At 34.6% G+C, this 16,390-nt stretch overlaps 2 protein-coding genes across 3 annotated transcripts; one reads left to right on the top strand and one right to left on the bottom strand.

Annotated features, from left to right (window-relative positions):
• Positions 1 to 4,376: 4,376 nt before the first annotated feature.
• Positions 4,377 to 6,382, bottom strand: LOC132054691 (uncharacterized). The gene is made up of 3 exons (XM_059446663.1): positions 6,200 to 6,382; positions 4,781 to 4,943; positions 4,377 to 4,679 (listed from the first exon to the last, which is right to left on the bottom strand). Exons 1-3 carry the CDS (start codon positions 6,322 to 6,324, stop codon positions 4,554 to 4,556), a joined length of 414 nt encoding a protein of 137 aa, XP_059302646.1. The 5' UTR covers positions 6,325 to 6,382; the 3' UTR covers positions 4,377 to 4,553.
• Positions 6,383 to 7,966: 1,584 nt separating this feature from the next.
• LOC132052832 (phosphatidylinositol/phosphatidylcholine transfer protein SFH11-like) lies at positions 7,967 to 14,123 on the top strand. Of its 2 annotated transcripts, XM_059444525.1 has the most exons (7): positions 7,967 to 8,134; positions 9,073 to 9,569; positions 10,963 to 11,135; positions 11,635 to 11,739; positions 12,379 to 12,635; positions 13,214 to 13,434; positions 13,575 to 14,123. In XM_059444525.1, exons 2-7 carry the CDS (start codon positions 9,225 to 9,227, stop codon positions 13,947 to 13,949), a joined length of 1,476 nt encoding a protein of 491 aa, XP_059300508.1. In that variant the 5' UTR covers positions 7,967 to 8,134; positions 9,073 to 9,224; the 3' UTR covers positions 13,950 to 14,123. The 2 variants fall into 2 exon arrangements, with proteins under 2 accessions (XP_059300508.1, XP_059300509.1); XM_059444526.1 differs by lacking the exon at positions 11,635 to 11,739.
• The last annotated feature ends 2,267 nt before the right edge of the window (positions 14,124 to 16,390 follow it).

Here is a 16,390-nt window from a genome sequence, read left to right as displayed (position 1 = left end):
ATGATAGTGGTTTTTCATCCATGTTTGGTTAGATAGCAGTTTGTTATGTGTGGATAGATGGAAGGTGTATAACCTCTGAAATGCAGTTCCTACTCATGGTGTATGATACTCTACGTTTGTTCAGTTATTTTCATCCCCATTTGATGTAATTATGTGATTTATGCCTTCTTGCAACTTGTTTGATGGATTTGCTGATTTGGAAGCTTGCATTGGGGTCTAAGGTTAATTAGTATTTGAAAATGATTATTTAGATTGGAATTTGGTATTTGTGTGTGCTAAAAGTGTCCAGGATCTTTGTTACCTAATTGTTTAGTCTAAAAATGACATAAAACTGGTTTTGAACCCTTTTGTGATAGCTTCATTGAATAGGTTCCCATTAGTGAGATAGTTGAGATGTATTTTATCCTTTTATAAGAGGTCAACATGGCCCTTTTGAGACTATTTGCACTAGCTTACACTCACCCAACTTATCAACATTCATATTGTCTTTTTCTGAAAAAATGAGTTTTAAGGTAAAATGGTTGAAACTGGGACAATGTTTTGATTTCAAAAGGTTCCATGGTTTAATTTTCCTGTTGTCTAGTCTGATTTGTTTAAGCCCTGTTTGCTCTTTATTATAAATTGGGACTCTGTCTTCAAGTCAAGTGTTGGTTTTCATCATGAAGGTCCTTTACAAATCCTGTTTCTTCCCAGTGTTAGTTGAGAATTATTGTTGGTGAGAATCTAGTTGATATAGTAGCGTTTTATGATTGCGGAAGGTTATTATAAGTTTTTTTTTTGGTCTAAAAGAATGGAGTCAGTCCCTGTCATGCTATCTTACTCCACATAGTTTAAACAGGGCTTGGAATATGAAGAATAGATAGTAATTTGAGCAGTTTTGAAGGGTCAAAAAGGATAAGGTAGGTTCTGGGTTTTCCTTTTAAAATAAGTGCCATTGTGTAATACATTGGGATGTCTGTGTGCCTCACCTAATTTGAAGTCTAAGCTTGTGTTTAGGGATTCACTTCCCTGGGAAGATGATAAGTGTGTAATTACAATAGTGATGCTTGGTCTGAGTTTGTGTGAAGACTCGTTTTCTTGAAACTAAAACTGGAACTGTCTAGCTTGTTCTCTCTAAACCAGTGTGTGTGTGTGTCAACTTTTTCCCTTCTCTTAGTCATGGCTGTAAAATGCTCGTCTTTCCTGGAAATCTGAATCTATATGAATCTGCCCTTTTTTTTTCAGCAAACATAGGAAGTTTGTTCTTATCAAGAGTTGTTCTAGTTTGGCCTACTTGCTTCCCCTTTTCTCTTTCAAAGACTAAGTTATAAAAATGTTCATTAGCTTCTAAAGGTTGCCTACAGTTGACTGTCTGATCTTTCCCCTTTCAAAACCAGAATGTCAAGCTTTTCTTGTTTAATTGAATTAACTGACACAATAGTAGCCACTTCATGATTTTTATCTTTGTTTCTTCCGCCGCTATTTGTGCCAACAATGAACCCCATCCATTGTGTTCAGGTGATTTGGTTTGAGCCTTTGGTTTGAAGAAGAGAATGTGAATAAGTTTATAACTTCACTTGATTTCAATTCATTTACCATTACATATGTTAATATGATAACCTGTTTAACCTCTATCCTATTAAATGAATGTACCTCCATTTGTATGTTAATAGGACTAAACCAACGCATAGAATGTGATAGCTAACTTATGTTCATATGAACCAGTAGCTAAGTTAGTAAAGCCCTGTCTCTATTTCATTTATTCAAATATGCATATAATATACACAATCTACTAATCTGTTTCGAGTTTATATTTTGCGTGTCTAATCTTATTCATTGATTATATACTAATCCTTTTTCTTTTATTTTATGCATGACCTTCGCACGCGAGTCCGAGGGACTCGTCTTCCGCATTCGATGTTGGGCCAAGGCCCAACGAAATATCATTTCCCCCTCTGTCCAGTTCTGTCCGCAGCCTATATTCAAAAGAAAGAAATGAGTTTTGGGTCAAAGCCCAATAGTATGATTGATTTTCAATTGGGTCTTGAATAATGGGCCAGATCCATTTAATTTTCTTCCCCTCTCCTTTATTTTATTGTTGTGTATTTTGATTTGTTTTGTATGACTAACACCTTATCTTATTTCATTTTCTTAACTTAGACGAATTCTAGTGAAACTAGTGGTTTAGTTTTAGTATAAAGGGTAATTAATCCAAAGGAAGCTAGTAATTAATCCCATAAGCTTCATTTTCTTCTTTTATATTTAAGTTATTTATAGTATCCACAATATTTACTTCTAGAATAATTGATAGTATAAATTCATATTTTCGAATTAAAGGAGTCATATTCTTATTATCTTAATTTCAAAACATCACTAATACGCAAGTATAAACTCAAGTATATTTTATAAATAACTCTTCAAGTTTGAATCAATCACGCAACTTTTAGCTAAGCATAGTTAATAAAAAATAATAAAAAGGAAAAGAAAACTCACTTCCTTTTGAATCCTATTTATAAGCCTAGATTTTTCTACATTGCTATATTCATATAATGTGGTTTATCCAAAGTTCAAAATTGCTAAATCTCATCTCAAAAGCTATTATTTATGAGCAAATTATCATATTTTCTACAAGTCTTATTTAAATAGCATTATTATACTCTTCCTCCAAAATCTTAATAACCTTTATAAGTCTTATTCTAAAATAGCCCCTTTAAGATCTTCTATTTTCTATAAATCTTATTTTAACTAACATTATTTTCCTTTAAAACTATAGCAATATTTGTAAGTCATTCTTTTTTAATTTAAACACTATATTTAGCCTTAATTAATTAATCTAAGTTTGGCCGGTAAACCGTAGTTAACGGATCCTAGAGGATGCCTAACCCCTTCCCTTTAGGATAATTAGAACCCTTACCTAGAATCACACTGATTAAGCAGACTATTAACGGAGGTTAGTTATCTTTACCTTAGTTAATAATTAGGTGCCCTAATTCACCTTAAAATCAATTAGGTGGCGACTCCTAAAATAAAGCAAAATAGAAATCTCCAATATGTTGTACCTAATTTGACCCCGGTTAAAATAGGGTATAACAGTAAGTAATAACAATTATAGGCCCAAATGTGACCAGGGAAAACCCCCAGGCCCCGGGAGAACGTTTCATAAGACCTGGGACCTGCCTCAAAGCCACAGGTATCCAACCTTCCAGGTTGACGTCATTCTCTTAGCTAATAGTTTAGCAGTTTAATTCAATTTCATCAGTCTCAGTGTTTTTGGGCTTGCTTAATGTTTCTGGGCTTGCTTTAACTGAATTGCCTGTTAATTGAAACACAAATTCAGTTTGATTTTGCGCGGATTGGCCTTTTTTTGGGGTGGTCTTTAATTTTTGTCCCTCAAAATGCTCGTCGCAATTTGCACGATTGTCCTTCATTCGGACTGGTCTTTAACTTTTTCCCCTCAATTTGATGGTCTTTAATTTTTGCCCTTCACTTAAAAAGGTGACCGAAATAACCCGAGGTTCTGGGTTCGAAACCCAGCAGAGTCGAAAATAATAATAATTTCGCAAGGCATAAGTTTCTTTGAACCTATGCCTATTCGGACGAAGTTACATAGAACCTATGCCGGAGACGGCAGACTTTTTGCAAAAGTCTTGCCTTTCCATTTTTATTTTTTTTGACTGAACGGGGGTTCGAATCCAAAATCTCGGGGTATTTTCGGTCATCTTTTTAAGCGAAGGACAAAAATTAAAAACCAACAATTTTGATGGCCAAAAATTTTGAATTGAACTTTGATGGTTGCTTAAATGGCAACCTGGGCCTAGCGGCACTGGGAAATTATCCGATCAGCCAGTGGAGATTTTTACAAGCTGAAGGCTTTAATTAGCTACTGGGTTAGTCCCGTGCATCAGGAATTGTTTCCTCAAAGGTTGAGCTGGATTTCAAATTGCATCCTCAATAATTTAATCCACCATGGAATCTGTTGTCACTCATTGAAAGAATTAGGAGGATTAATACGCTGGAGAATTTCGTGGTACTAAATTAATCTGGAAGAAATGCCAGCTGAACCAAAAGGAATGTTAGGATGGACAAATTGCAATATCCAAAATTTTGTCTATATGATCAGTTTATGTAAAGTAGTTACAATCATAACTTAGAAGCTACCACATCCAAATTGTAGTCTAAAGGAGAGGAGTCGTCTCAACCTTAGCATAGTTTTTGATGCACCTACTGCTCTTGAAGAATTGAATTCAATTGGAGGGATTAGGCATTACGCCCCTCGTTATTTTTAATCTACGACGTAGGGTCGACTCAAGGCATAACTCCACGTTGCATGGTGGCTATTTTCTTCTTCTTTTTTCAAAAATGCGGCATAAACAATAAGCTCATCCACATACATGTGGTTTAATAAAATCATCTGTCTATAAATATTACAAGATTATCCCACTTTTTTAACTACTACTTTATTCATGATTTACTACACAACAAGGATACAGTTTATTACACAACCAAACTAACAAACTGGGAACAGCTGAAATTATCCTAATATCATTATGAGCTTTGATGTGTAGTACGACTATTTAGGATCTGACATGGCTTCCCAATCTAACGATGTTACCATCAGGATCTCTCACATATCCAACTTTCTGTCCCCATTTCTTCTCCTCTGGTTCGCTCACCGCCAATGCTCCATTTTCGATTGCCCTCTGATCCAGAAACAGTGACAAATTCATAAAAACAACATGCCCAAGTTAAATTAACAGTCCAAATGAGAAATTGAAGTGATTAATGGAGCATATTCAAATACCTTGTAGGCAGCATCAATGTCCACATAATCGAAGCAAAGCTCAACGGGTTGTCTATCACCCCGAGATTGAGGGGTCTGGACCTGACCCGTTATGTCATCTGTCTCGTGCTGGTGCACCGGTGTGAATGCTATTGTGGTAGCTCCGCTCTCTAATTCTCCCCATCTACAACCAACCAACCATAACCAATAAGTTATTAATTTACATTTATAATGTAAAAATTCTTTAAACTGACCGCGTATATGGATTTATATAAAATGCAGCTTAAGTCAGTTGAGAATACTATTTCAACCAACTCCTATCGAATAGGTACCAAAATTGTAGCTCTCCTTAGACCGTAAATCACTCTCAACACACGTCCTATACTCATTATCATGAAAATTTGGTATACTCATTATCATGAAAATGTGGTATGGTACCCGTCCTTAACCTTACTTGGCACTGTTAAGGCCCACAATGTGGGGCTAGATTGACTTAAAAAGGCCTTTACTCCAGATTTTGGTCGAATCTGGAGGTACGAACTTAAGGGGTCTTACTTCACATTCGTAATTTGTTATTTCCCTCCATTTTGAATTCTTCCATTTCTCATTGAGACCACATCCAAAGCCAACAGTATATATGGATCATATTAGATAGTGCATAATAAATCAAACTTCCTATCTTAAAAACAACGTAGTTGTTAGTCTTTTCAATAATTAGATACAGTTTATGTGGAGGAAAATAAACAACGATGTCACAATTTTTCGTCATTCCGTAATGTGACTTTAAGAAAAAAATAACAACGTTTGACAATCCAACCAACAAGGTCGTTGTAGTATAGTGGTAAGTATTCCCGCCTGTCACCCTGGTGACCCGGGTTCGATCCTCGGCAACGGCGATATTTTTAGTGAAACTTTATCTTTGAACATCAAATACTGTTGTGTTGTCTTGAAAGAAGCTTACAGCATTCGACAAGTTGAAATCATTATCTTCGAGATAATAATAATATGTCATCAATGGTGAATCTATTTTTACTTATTTAACAAATCAAGCAAACGGACATAAAACAACTATTTAGTATGTTCTGTTGAAAATTAAAGCAAACGCTCATCAGGGGATCAGCCAGCTAGTGGGACGAACTAGCTTTCGTCGAAAGCTACACTATATATACGAGGTTATATTAATTTTTATGTATATATAGTAATGTTGAATCCGGAGAAACAACTTTGTGTTCTTACTTCTTCAAATTTTCAATTAATTCGTTGAAAATCTTGGTACCATTCTTACTAACTTTATATAGGATCAATTGTCATCCAATATGGTAAAGACCTAAAAACAATTCTCCTAAAATCAAATCTAAACGCACAAAACATAGGCAAATTAAAAGCAAAATCAAACTGATTTAATAGCTGATAATTATATATGGAGGACAGAAAACATACTTGCGATTTTCGTCTAAGCGACGAACGTTGTAGCCGAAGGCTTTAGCATAAAAAGCGACAGATTTAGCAACATCTTTACAATATACCACTGTATAAGCAAATGCTGGCCCCAGATTTGATGCCATTCTTTCTTCTTTAATTTTTTTTCCTTCTCGTCTATCACTATTTTAGGCCTTTTTTTTTCCAAGCAGATCCATAACACTCGTTATTGGCCGCCTTTATATGTTGCCAAAACGAAATATGATACAATACACGTGGTAATTGGAGCTGAAAGGTTTGGAACACGTGTACGTGGTGCATGATTTGAACAGGTTATGTGCCACGTTACTCTTGTGTGGATTATTTTTTTCGTTCAGTAAGCTGATTAACTTCGTCGATTTTCGGTGACCAGTATTAAAGTTATTTACGCATGAATTATTTATACAATGATAGATAGGTTTTTGAAGTCCGAGATTGATACACGTTTGACGAGATAAAAAATAATTAGACATCACTTTAAAAGTTATATAGTAAGTAAATAAATTCTTATGATAAACCTTATAAGTAGGTAAATTGATAAAGGTGATATTTGCCATACTACATGTATATCACGTTAAATTCATTGATAGTACAAGAATTTATACATTGTAAGATCTACAACTTGAATTGTAAATTTTTATGCAACTATTTTTTATCACAGATGTTGGTTGAGACGCTGTCCAGTTTGGGCTGCTCATATGAGATTAGACCTGTGGGCCAGCCAGCCAGATCCGAGTTCTTCAGTTTCCAGACAGTGAAACGGGCAATTGGCAGGAATGTCTTTCTTTTGGGGTGGTCTTTACTTTTTTGGCATTAAGTTGGTGGTCTTTAATTTTTGTCCTTTGTTAGAATCCCTTAATTTCGAAGTCGAATTCCAGTTCAGTCAAAAATTAAAAAAAATCCGCAAGGCAGAGTTTTGCATGCTTAAGGTAAAGTTTGAACTCTGTTTTGCCTTAAAAATCTCAAACATTACCTAAGTGTTCTCAATAATGTGTCAATTCTCATCCCTCAGCCTATGGAAACAGATAAAAAAGTTACTCAGCTAACACAAAGCAAAATCGCCTAAGTAAGTCCAATTTGGAGAAGAACACTATCAAAATGAATTACCTCTCACATATCTGCACAACAAGCGCTTTAATCGAGTTTCAAACTCTGCCTTTGCGAATACCAAACGTCTGTCTTTGCAAAATTCCTTCTATTTTTTTTTGAAATTTGACAACCGTAACTTCGGGATATTAGGCGAAGGACAAAAATTAAAGACCACCCCAAAAGAAGGACAATCCGCGCAAAAAAATGTAGTGAAACGTGGCAAAAATTTGTTAATGCTTAGAACATCTTAAACAATTTAATCATTAATTGCCTTGATTAAAAATAAAAACAGATTAAAAAATTCCTTGTTAATTTACTTTGAGACTAGCTGTATGATCTATTGGGAGAAAAGGATTATTCAGAAAATTTTCAAAGCAAAAATATAATAGAAATTATTCTATATTTCATTTAATAAAATTGTATATTAAACTAATTGCATAATAAATTTAATGTTTTCTTAAACGAAAATGGACATATACCAAATCCAAACTTCCCAACCATAAAATTTTAATGAACTTCACGTGGTCGGGACTCATAGTATCTGCAAAGTAACACTTTCAATCCCTACCCCAATTTTCTGTTGTCTTTTTATTGGGTCCCATATAAGTAGCACTCTCAAGAAATACGACAGTAAAGGCGAATCGAATATATCGACAGAACATCAAACTAATCAAAAGTCAATTAACACATAAAGTTAGCTTTTTCTCTCTCCCTATTTTTATGTACTAAGGGCAAACTGAACAAAAACAGAGCCGAAAATCCAGTTCCTTTTACACGATCTTCAAATTTGAGATCCACAAATCAAAATTCTCTGCCTATTTCCTCAAGGTAATGCTTCTTGTAGTAACATCGTATCAATTATTCTTGATGCTGTTGTTCTGTTTTTGATCCTGTCTCCTATAAAATGGTTTTGATTTCTCAGTTTCCCGAATTAGTATGTGACGTGAATATGATGTTTGTACATTGTCTCATTTCATACTTGTTGACGTAATTATTTGGCATAAAACGATCGAGTTATAGATATTTGACGTGCGTTCAGCTAGGTCAATTACCTTAAAACTAAACAGAATATTAACAAATAGGAAACAGACAGGCTAATTCACTAAGCTAAACAAATACCCTAATAGTATCTGTCATAATCTTCGCATCTGAATTTGATTTCACTTGATTTTGTTACAATTAGATCGCGGTTTTCAGAAATTAGAGGGGCTTTTTAGTCGTGATTTTTGTGCAAAATGGATTGCAGTATTGTTGTGAATTTTTAATCATAAGAGCTAAGAACTAGTATGAAATGTGTCTGAGGTGTGAGCAAGTTGGCCCGGACACCACGTTTATTAAAAAAAGAAAAAAGACTAGTACGAGATGAGCTCGAGTAGAGTAGGATACAGAGAGGATTCATATCACTGACCCCAACTTGTGTGGATTGAGGCTTGGTTGCTTGCTTAATTGATTGATTGGACATGCATCACTCGCATAGAGAAAAAGCATCTCGCATTAGCAGGGTAGCTTAATTTCCTTTATATTAACAGGATGGTCTATTTCCAGAAAGCTCAATGAGTTGAGCAAATTGGTGGAAAATCTTAAAACCAGAACTGGAGTGGTCTTTCTATTTTATGTACCTTCGATACTTTAGCGAAGGGAACTTAACTCTCTTTACTTGTTTGTAGGACTTTAGCTGTTGTATTGGTGGTCTTGGAATAGATTTAAAATTCTCATCATGTGATATATTCTTGGTTAATTGTCATCCATTTCATGTTCCATTTCAGGGTAATGCTGGATATGTGAGGTCTATTTCAAAAGTTTAGCGATGGTATCTCCCAAGATGTGGTCTTACCATTACATATCTTCGGGTAAAACTTTTGGCTGATATCTAGCATTTGTTTCTCCAGCTGTTGTGCCAATCTCTCATTAAGCTCTTATGGGAGACTCCTTTAATCCCACCCCTGGGACAAAGTCTTTGGTCACAACTGCTGTCACTACTAAAAATGAATCTAAACAGCATATCATTTCTTCTGGCTCGAACCCTTTTAAAAATATAAGGCAGATTGATCTGATAAAATATGGGAAGCAGAGAAGGGGAAGTGCTAATCAGTTAGTTTTCTTTCTGGTTAAAGTTGCTGCCTTGGAGGCTGTGCGTAGGATCTCACGGTCCAAATGTCCATTTGTATGGTCTAGCCTACAAGCTCTGCAAGTTGTATGCTACCCGCCACTTAAGTGGATGCAAAGGTGGAATCCTTTTCGGGTTCTGGTTGAAGGCATGCAGGTTCGTATGCAGTTATCCAACTCAGAAGAAATAATGTTGAGTCTTGTGAACTTCTCTAGGTGCATTCAGTCATTCTGGAAAATGTTGTCTTGCCCGTGAATGGGTGCATCAACTTTGCATTTATGGAAGAAGTATATGATCCTATATCGCCTAATATTATTGGGATGTCTAGTGCTGCTTTTCATTTGTGGGTTTATACACCAAGTTGAGAGAAACCATATAAAACAAAATAGAGTTATATGTGTATTACATATTAAATCCACTTAATTTATGTTAAAATCAAAGATTATTGCTCTTTTGAACAGACTATTTTATAGATATATGGTGGTCTATCCTATAGATTCCATTTGCTTCAGAACAATGATGAACCAAGCATAGATGTATTTACAATATTAACTGTAGCATATTGCAGATAGCTGTAGTCTTTATGTGACTAATACAATAGCCAAGTGGAAAGCTAATTTAGCACTAACATACTGTCCTTTGAGACCATTTTATGTATCTAAGGATCAATTGAATATAGTTGATAAGAATAGTTGATAAGAATGGATGTATATGCACAGAGAAATAGTTTCTTTTTCTATATGGATCAGTATATTTGTGGAGAAGTAAGTAATACTTCAATTACCTTTCTTCCAGTGCATGCATCCCAGGGGTTAAGTAGTTGGTCCTTCCCAAGTAAACAGAATCTAAAGATATTTTCTCTGTTTCCTGATAGAGTTCAATGTCACAAACAAGTGCTTCTTTCCCCTGTTATTCAATCCATGAACCCATTGCTCAGCGATCCTCTTCCACGTGAAGTTGAACTACAAACCTCACTTGATGTTTCTACAATCAGAGCATGAGCATACCTGTATTATGTACGTAACAACTTTTCTGCAAGCAGAAGGAGTATCTAATATCTTTATGTAAGCCTTAGGCTTGTCTAAGTTTTTAGTTTTTTTATTTTCCCTTTTTCTAAGTAATATCACGAAGTCCTTATGCTCATGCTAAGCCTGCGGAAGAATTTTCCTTTGCTGTTTGGTTCTATAGCTCTCTACTTCCATTCTACTCTGTGACAACCAATGACTACATCCCGGTGTAGTTTCTTACTTTCTTTTTCTATATGGTGTCTGATTTAATTTATAAAAAATAACATGCTTCGCAAATAAAATGGAATAAATAGCAGATCCTGAAATTAACATGGTTTTTTTGTAGTTAAACATACACTGTAACTTAAAAAGAGTTGAGAATTTATGTGTATATTGTCAATTTCATGCATTTTGTTTGATTTTCCTGCTCAATTTGGGAATATGACTGTCACTCTTACATGCTATAGAAGTCTCTTTTTCTTTGAGCTATCATGCGTTGGATGTTGTACGAGTACAGACTTACAGCATGTCTTTATGGTTAGATGCTATCGCGGCCACTGCTAGTGCTATCTATCGCTACAGCTTTGTCTGATCATTCAGAATTCAATAATGATACCTCAGATAGCACTCAAGTTTCCCCGGACACCAATGATACGCGTGCTGATTCAGAATCTCAGCTAGAAGTCTCTTCTGAGCAGTCTATCCCAAGTGAAAGGTACAAACTTGATATATTGCTCAAAGTGTAATGAACAATTACTACTGTTCTGTCTCAATCTATATGTGCAATAGTTATAATCAAACCTGAAGCATGATCCGACAAATCCTGTAAAAAATCGTCTGAACTGTAATTGTAGCACCATAGGAATCATTATGTGGATAACTAATACATATAGACAGTTTTTTCTCTTCTTGTTTCCTTATGTTGGAAATAGAAGATAGATCTCATATGTTAATGATAAATGTACATATAATGTGCTAGAACTTCATTCCAACTTTTAGGGCGTAACATATAATGTACTAGAACTTCATTCCAACTTTTAGGGCGTAACAGGTTAGCGTGTGATGTCTTAAATTACCTGCGTCGTCTTGAATTGCTTCTGGATTTATTTCTTAAACCATTGTTTGATTTATCCCTTGACATCTAAGCCAACTCAGACCAAGGTATCGAGACTGAATTGGTGGTTGATGAGTTATCCACTTCCATGCTTTTGCAGGGTTGGCAATGAAGTTTCTCAAAGTGTGTCTTCCACAAGTTTGGCAAGTTGGTTGCTTAAGCTTTACAAAGATCTGGAAAAGCAAGGAATTTGCCTGCCAGAGAGGTATCTTTTTGACAAACCAAACTAGAAGAGAACTTTATTGGAATATCATGAGTCTGATGTTCAAGTGCAAGAATGTGCGACTCCATAGCTAGTCCTAGATTAATGTCAAGGCTACCAGTTCAATTGTGAAGAATGCTTAAGGCGTAACAGAAAATGGAGAGAGTTTCTGCTCAAGCGTCTCTAGATACCCGTTAAGCATGATTATCTACACCTGTAATAAAGCGTCAATATCCTAGAGTGACTACTTGGTCTCTCTTGGTGACCAACCTATCACTTTTTACTTGAATTAAGAAGCAATAAAGCTCACTGTCTAACAACACTCCACTTTCCTCTTCATTTAGCCAATTATCTACTATTCTACCGAGTTTTATTTATGTTAGTGTTCTATCATGATGTTGTTTGGTTCTGTGGTGTACTAGTTGTCTTCCTAGTCCTCATATCATATGAGTTTCCATTTCCAATTCCCTTCGATCGTCAGGTTGATCTATAAGCTCCTGAATGCTTTTGTTCCATTCAAAAACTTGTCGAGCGGTGCATATATAATTATATATGCCACTAGAAGTTTTTCGCACAAAGAGATATTTTAAATTTATTGGTTTCTCTTCTTGCAGTTAACATGACACAATAGTGTTTATGCAGAATTGACGAAGAGGAACTCCATCAATTTTTTACGGCTGCAGATGGAGATTTTACTCGCTTACTTTCTTCAGTGAAGAAGACAATTCGCTGGAGGGAGACTTACAAAATTCTTTCCAGACACGAACTTGAAGTGTGGTCAAAAATGGTCTTTTGGCATGGATTTGATCAGCAGCATCGACCCTGCCTCATTGTCCGCCTTGGCTTAGCGTGCACCAGCTTGCCATCTCGTGACAGACCTTGCTTCGCCCAAGCAGTTGGTATGCTCTTTCCCTGGTACAGTTGATATCTGCCTAATTTTTAATATGATTCCCGCTTTTGCTTTAATTAGATGTATAACTTTCAGAAGTTTCCATTCTGATTTTTGTTTATCAACGTAGGAATAGGAAAAGCCACTTTTGTTTTCAGCAGTTGAATAATTTTGAAAGTTCCCCCGCCAGCTGTTTATGTTTAGTATACACATTTTCTTTGCATATATACTTGCTTCAGTTGGAAACAAAACAATAATGGAGGTACAGTTTATCTATTACTGCTCAATATCGGAGGCTGCAATACTTGGCACGTCTTTGCCAAATTATATGTTCCGTTGTAAGAACTTAAGCCAAAATGATCATGACAGAGAGCTTCTTCTATAAATAAATCACAAGAGAAATATGATCAGGAAAAAGGGAGTTACACACTTACACCTATCAAGTTGGATAATAGTTTAGGCATTTAATCAATCAGCTTATAATGTGGGCTTCTCTATACTGCTAGTTCATAGTTAAACTGATTCCAGGTCTTGTCAATATTTACCTGAATAGGCAAATTTAAAACAATGGATATTTTCTTTATGAAGTATCTCAGGTGGAGCATGGGGTTCTTCATTTGGTGGACCAGCAAAATTCTCAAATTACTGTTTTGGTAGACTGTGAAGGATTGACTCCATTGAGACTTCCCATGCAAATGCTGAGATCCTGTTCTACTCTTTTGCAAGATCACTTCCCAAACCGTCTAGGCTGTTTATTCGTTATACGCCTTCCTCCCATTGTTCGAGTTGTCGCACAAACCTTTGTGCAAGTAAGCTTCATATATACAATAATTATTATTTTGTTCATTTTCCTGCTTCATTCTTATGATTGGAAGTCATGGCCAATTTTATCTGCATAGAACTCCTTTTCTGGAAACTCAAATATAACTACTCTTGCACAAACATACAGATTTTCAAACCCGTCACTAGGCAAAAATTGAGATTTGAAGGGGAAATGTACCAAAAGATTCTTGCTGAGTGTTTGCAAACACTCCCATCTTATCTTGGTGGGCAGTGCACATGCTCAAGATGTGCTAACTTGGACATGACCCAGATGCCTAATACGAGCATGAATGACCATCAAGAGACAGCGATAACTGAGATTATTAACAATCCTCTGGATCTAACACCACTCCATTCAGGTGAACAGACTGAAATTCCGACAAATTATACATGTGATCAGATCCTAAGAAAGGGCATGCTAGGTATCCTTATATTCTGGGTTTTTGTTGCTTTAATTGCTGGAGTATTTGATCCAGAAAGTCGTCCTGTTTTACCTCCTTAAGCTATGCTTATTACATACTTGTACTTGTCATTGCTCATCTAATTTTCTTGGCAATATCTGTAACTAGTATTGGCCACAGTATCGAGGCAATTATCTGTCGACAAATCTGACAAAGTTGTGTACTGGAATTGGATGTTTTGGTGCTTGTTCAGTAAAAATTTCTTATGCGTCTAATTGTTCTCATTTGAAACTGAAGTGTACACTGTTTTGATTGTACACTATGCGATCACAAAGTAGTGAAAAGACCTCTTCATCATGTTAGTGAAAAGACCTCTTCATCTTGTTTAAGCATTGTAAAGTGCGCCGGGTATTTTCTACTCGGGTTCCATCATTTGTTTGTATTTTGGTGCGCATGCAGGAAGGTGTTGAAAGTTGAAACACGAGTCTATATGTGTGTCAAAGTTGGAACTGAAGGACAGTTTTTTTCCAGGTGTCTTTTATGTTAGTTCACACAATTTATAGTGTCTGTCTCATCATTCTCCCCTCTTAAAAGTAGCACCATAAAAACGAGGGTAAGATAAGGAGACCAATGGACCTACGACAATAAGCATGCAATGCTACATTGATTCTAGAAAACATATCACACATCGGGCCCTCATTTCGCAAATAAGAACTCTCCAAAGGCCGTTCCACGACCAATACACAACAATTAGCACCGGGGTCGAAGAAAAAAGTTATCCACAAAACATGGCTAAGGAGACAACTATTCACCCCGCAAATACCCCTCTCAATCAAGGATGCACCCTCAACACAAAACATGCGGAAAGGTCTTTGTGCCACACTGATTTTGGCCACAATGACCCAAATGAGGGTAGTTTAATAAATTCAAATAGGTATCTAGGTTAAATTAATAATTTATATTTAGTCTCTTGCATTTCTGCCATTTCTTCCCAAAGTTCATTAATTCAAAATACATGGAATACTCTCTCATCAATTTAATTTTGGTTTTTTTTTCCAATGCATTGAGAATCTCAAAAGATGCACACATACTTTTCTTTCTTAATTACTGAAAAAAAAAAAAATCTATTCTTCATTAAAAAAAAAAACTTTTTGAAATTTTTCATACATGGCTTACTTAGTTACTTGTAACTTAAAATTAATTTTTAAAGTTATAACTTTAAAATAATGACATGTGTTAGTCATTTTTCCTACTAAAAAAATTTTAAAATTAGAAATTTCAAGAGTTTAAGCTATATGTTGAACGTAACTTTATTGTTCTTTCACCGCCATCGCATATGAGAACTCAAAATTTGATTGTCATGGGTGGACTATTACATTTATAGTAAATGAGTCAGTAGTCTAAAAATGATAATAACATTTATATTCAGACGGTTCGCGATAAAATTTTGCTTATAAATATGCAAGCAATCAAGAAACCGAAATTTGTTGAATTTATTAGAAAATTCCCTCCCTTTTTTTAATAGAATAAAATTTGAAGATAAATGGTAAATAAATTCTTTCTATTTTTAAAATTGTGCATATTAATTAGACAAGTTGATGAAAAATCTATAGCTTTATTTTGATATTTTTTATTAGATTTAATTGATTACTTTATTATTTTTAATATTTTATGGTATTAATATCTTTTTGTTAATATTATATTCTAAAAATATTAAGATTACTAAAAAGTACTCAAAGGCATTTTTGACAGCTATCACATTTTTACATAATCAAATCAGAAGAAAATAAATGCATATTAACTAATAAAACTCACTAGAACTATTAACAAGTTCAATTAAAATTTTCAACTCTTATTCTAAATTAAGGGTGAAAGATAACTTATTCTAAATCAAGGGGTGAAAGATAACTTGTAGTATAAAAGAATAGAAGAACAAGAGGGAAAAAAAACATTATGGGAAAAAATAAAAAGAATAATGTAAATGAATACAAATGTAGACAAAATAAAAATAAAAATAAAAATAAAACCATGAAAGGTTGAGAGGGTAGAAAACCGAATACGTAAAAAGCAAAATTATATTAGCCTTATGAAGTTAAATTTGGATCTCGCTAGTGGAGAGACACTTTTTCAAAATTTAAGGCATCGGTAATCCCTCACCGTTACATGTGACTCCATCTTTGTGTTAACAATGCTTAGTTTATTTTTCTAAATTTAATATCTTTTTAATTATATTTATCTAATTTTCTAGAATATTTTCTAAGATTTGATTTATATTTTTTAAGATAAATAACTTTGCAGATATAGCAATAACATAATAATAAGAAACTTACTTTTACTATTTCTTTTTTGTTTTCAATATGTAGTATTCAAATTAAAAAATGTAACTCTACTTAATTGATGTATTATATATCTAGATCTAATACTTAATTTGAAATAAATTAAAATTTTCAAACAAAACGATGAGTCTTTTTTACGTTTTCTCCTCTATTTCTTCTTAAAATTTTGAATTGTTAATCTTGTTGCAAAACTTTAAGCTTTGGTG

This window comes from Lycium ferocissimum, chromosome 4, assembly GCF_029784015.1.
Source record: "Lycium ferocissimum isolate CSIRO_LF1 chromosome 4, AGI_CSIRO_Lferr_CH_V1, whole genome shotgun sequence".
Classification (NCBI taxonomy): domain Eukaryota; kingdom Viridiplantae; phylum Streptophyta; class Magnoliopsida; order Solanales; family Solanaceae; genus Lycium; species Lycium ferocissimum.
The sequence above is the reverse complement of the archived record's forward strand: the minus strand, read 5'-3'. Positions and strand labels throughout refer to the sequence as shown.

Coding starts and splice junctions, on each gene's coding strand:
- LOC132054691 (XM_059446663.1), bottom strand. CDS start 6,324: ATGGCATCAAATCTGGGGCCAGCATTTGCTTATACAGTGGTATATTGT. Junction 4,944..6,199: donor CGCTTAGACGAAAATCGCAA/GTATGTTTTCTG, acceptor GGTTGGTTGTAG/ATGGGGAGAATTAGAGAGCG. Junction 4,680..4,780: donor ACATTGATGCTGCCTACAAG/GTATTTGAATAT, acceptor TTTCTGGATCAG/AGGGCAATCGAAAATGGAGC.
- LOC132052832 (XM_059444525.1), top strand. CDS start 9,225: ATGGGAGACTCCTTTAATCCCACCCCTGGGACAAAGTCTTTGGTCACA. Junction 11,136..11,634: donor CAGTCTATCCCAAGTGAAAG/GTACAAACTTGA, acceptor ATGCTTTTGCAG/GGTTGGCAATGAAGTTTCTC. Junction 12,636..13,213: donor TTGCTTCGCCCAAGCAGTTG/GTATGCTCTTTC, acceptor TTCTTTATGAAG/TATCTCAGGTGGAGCATGGG.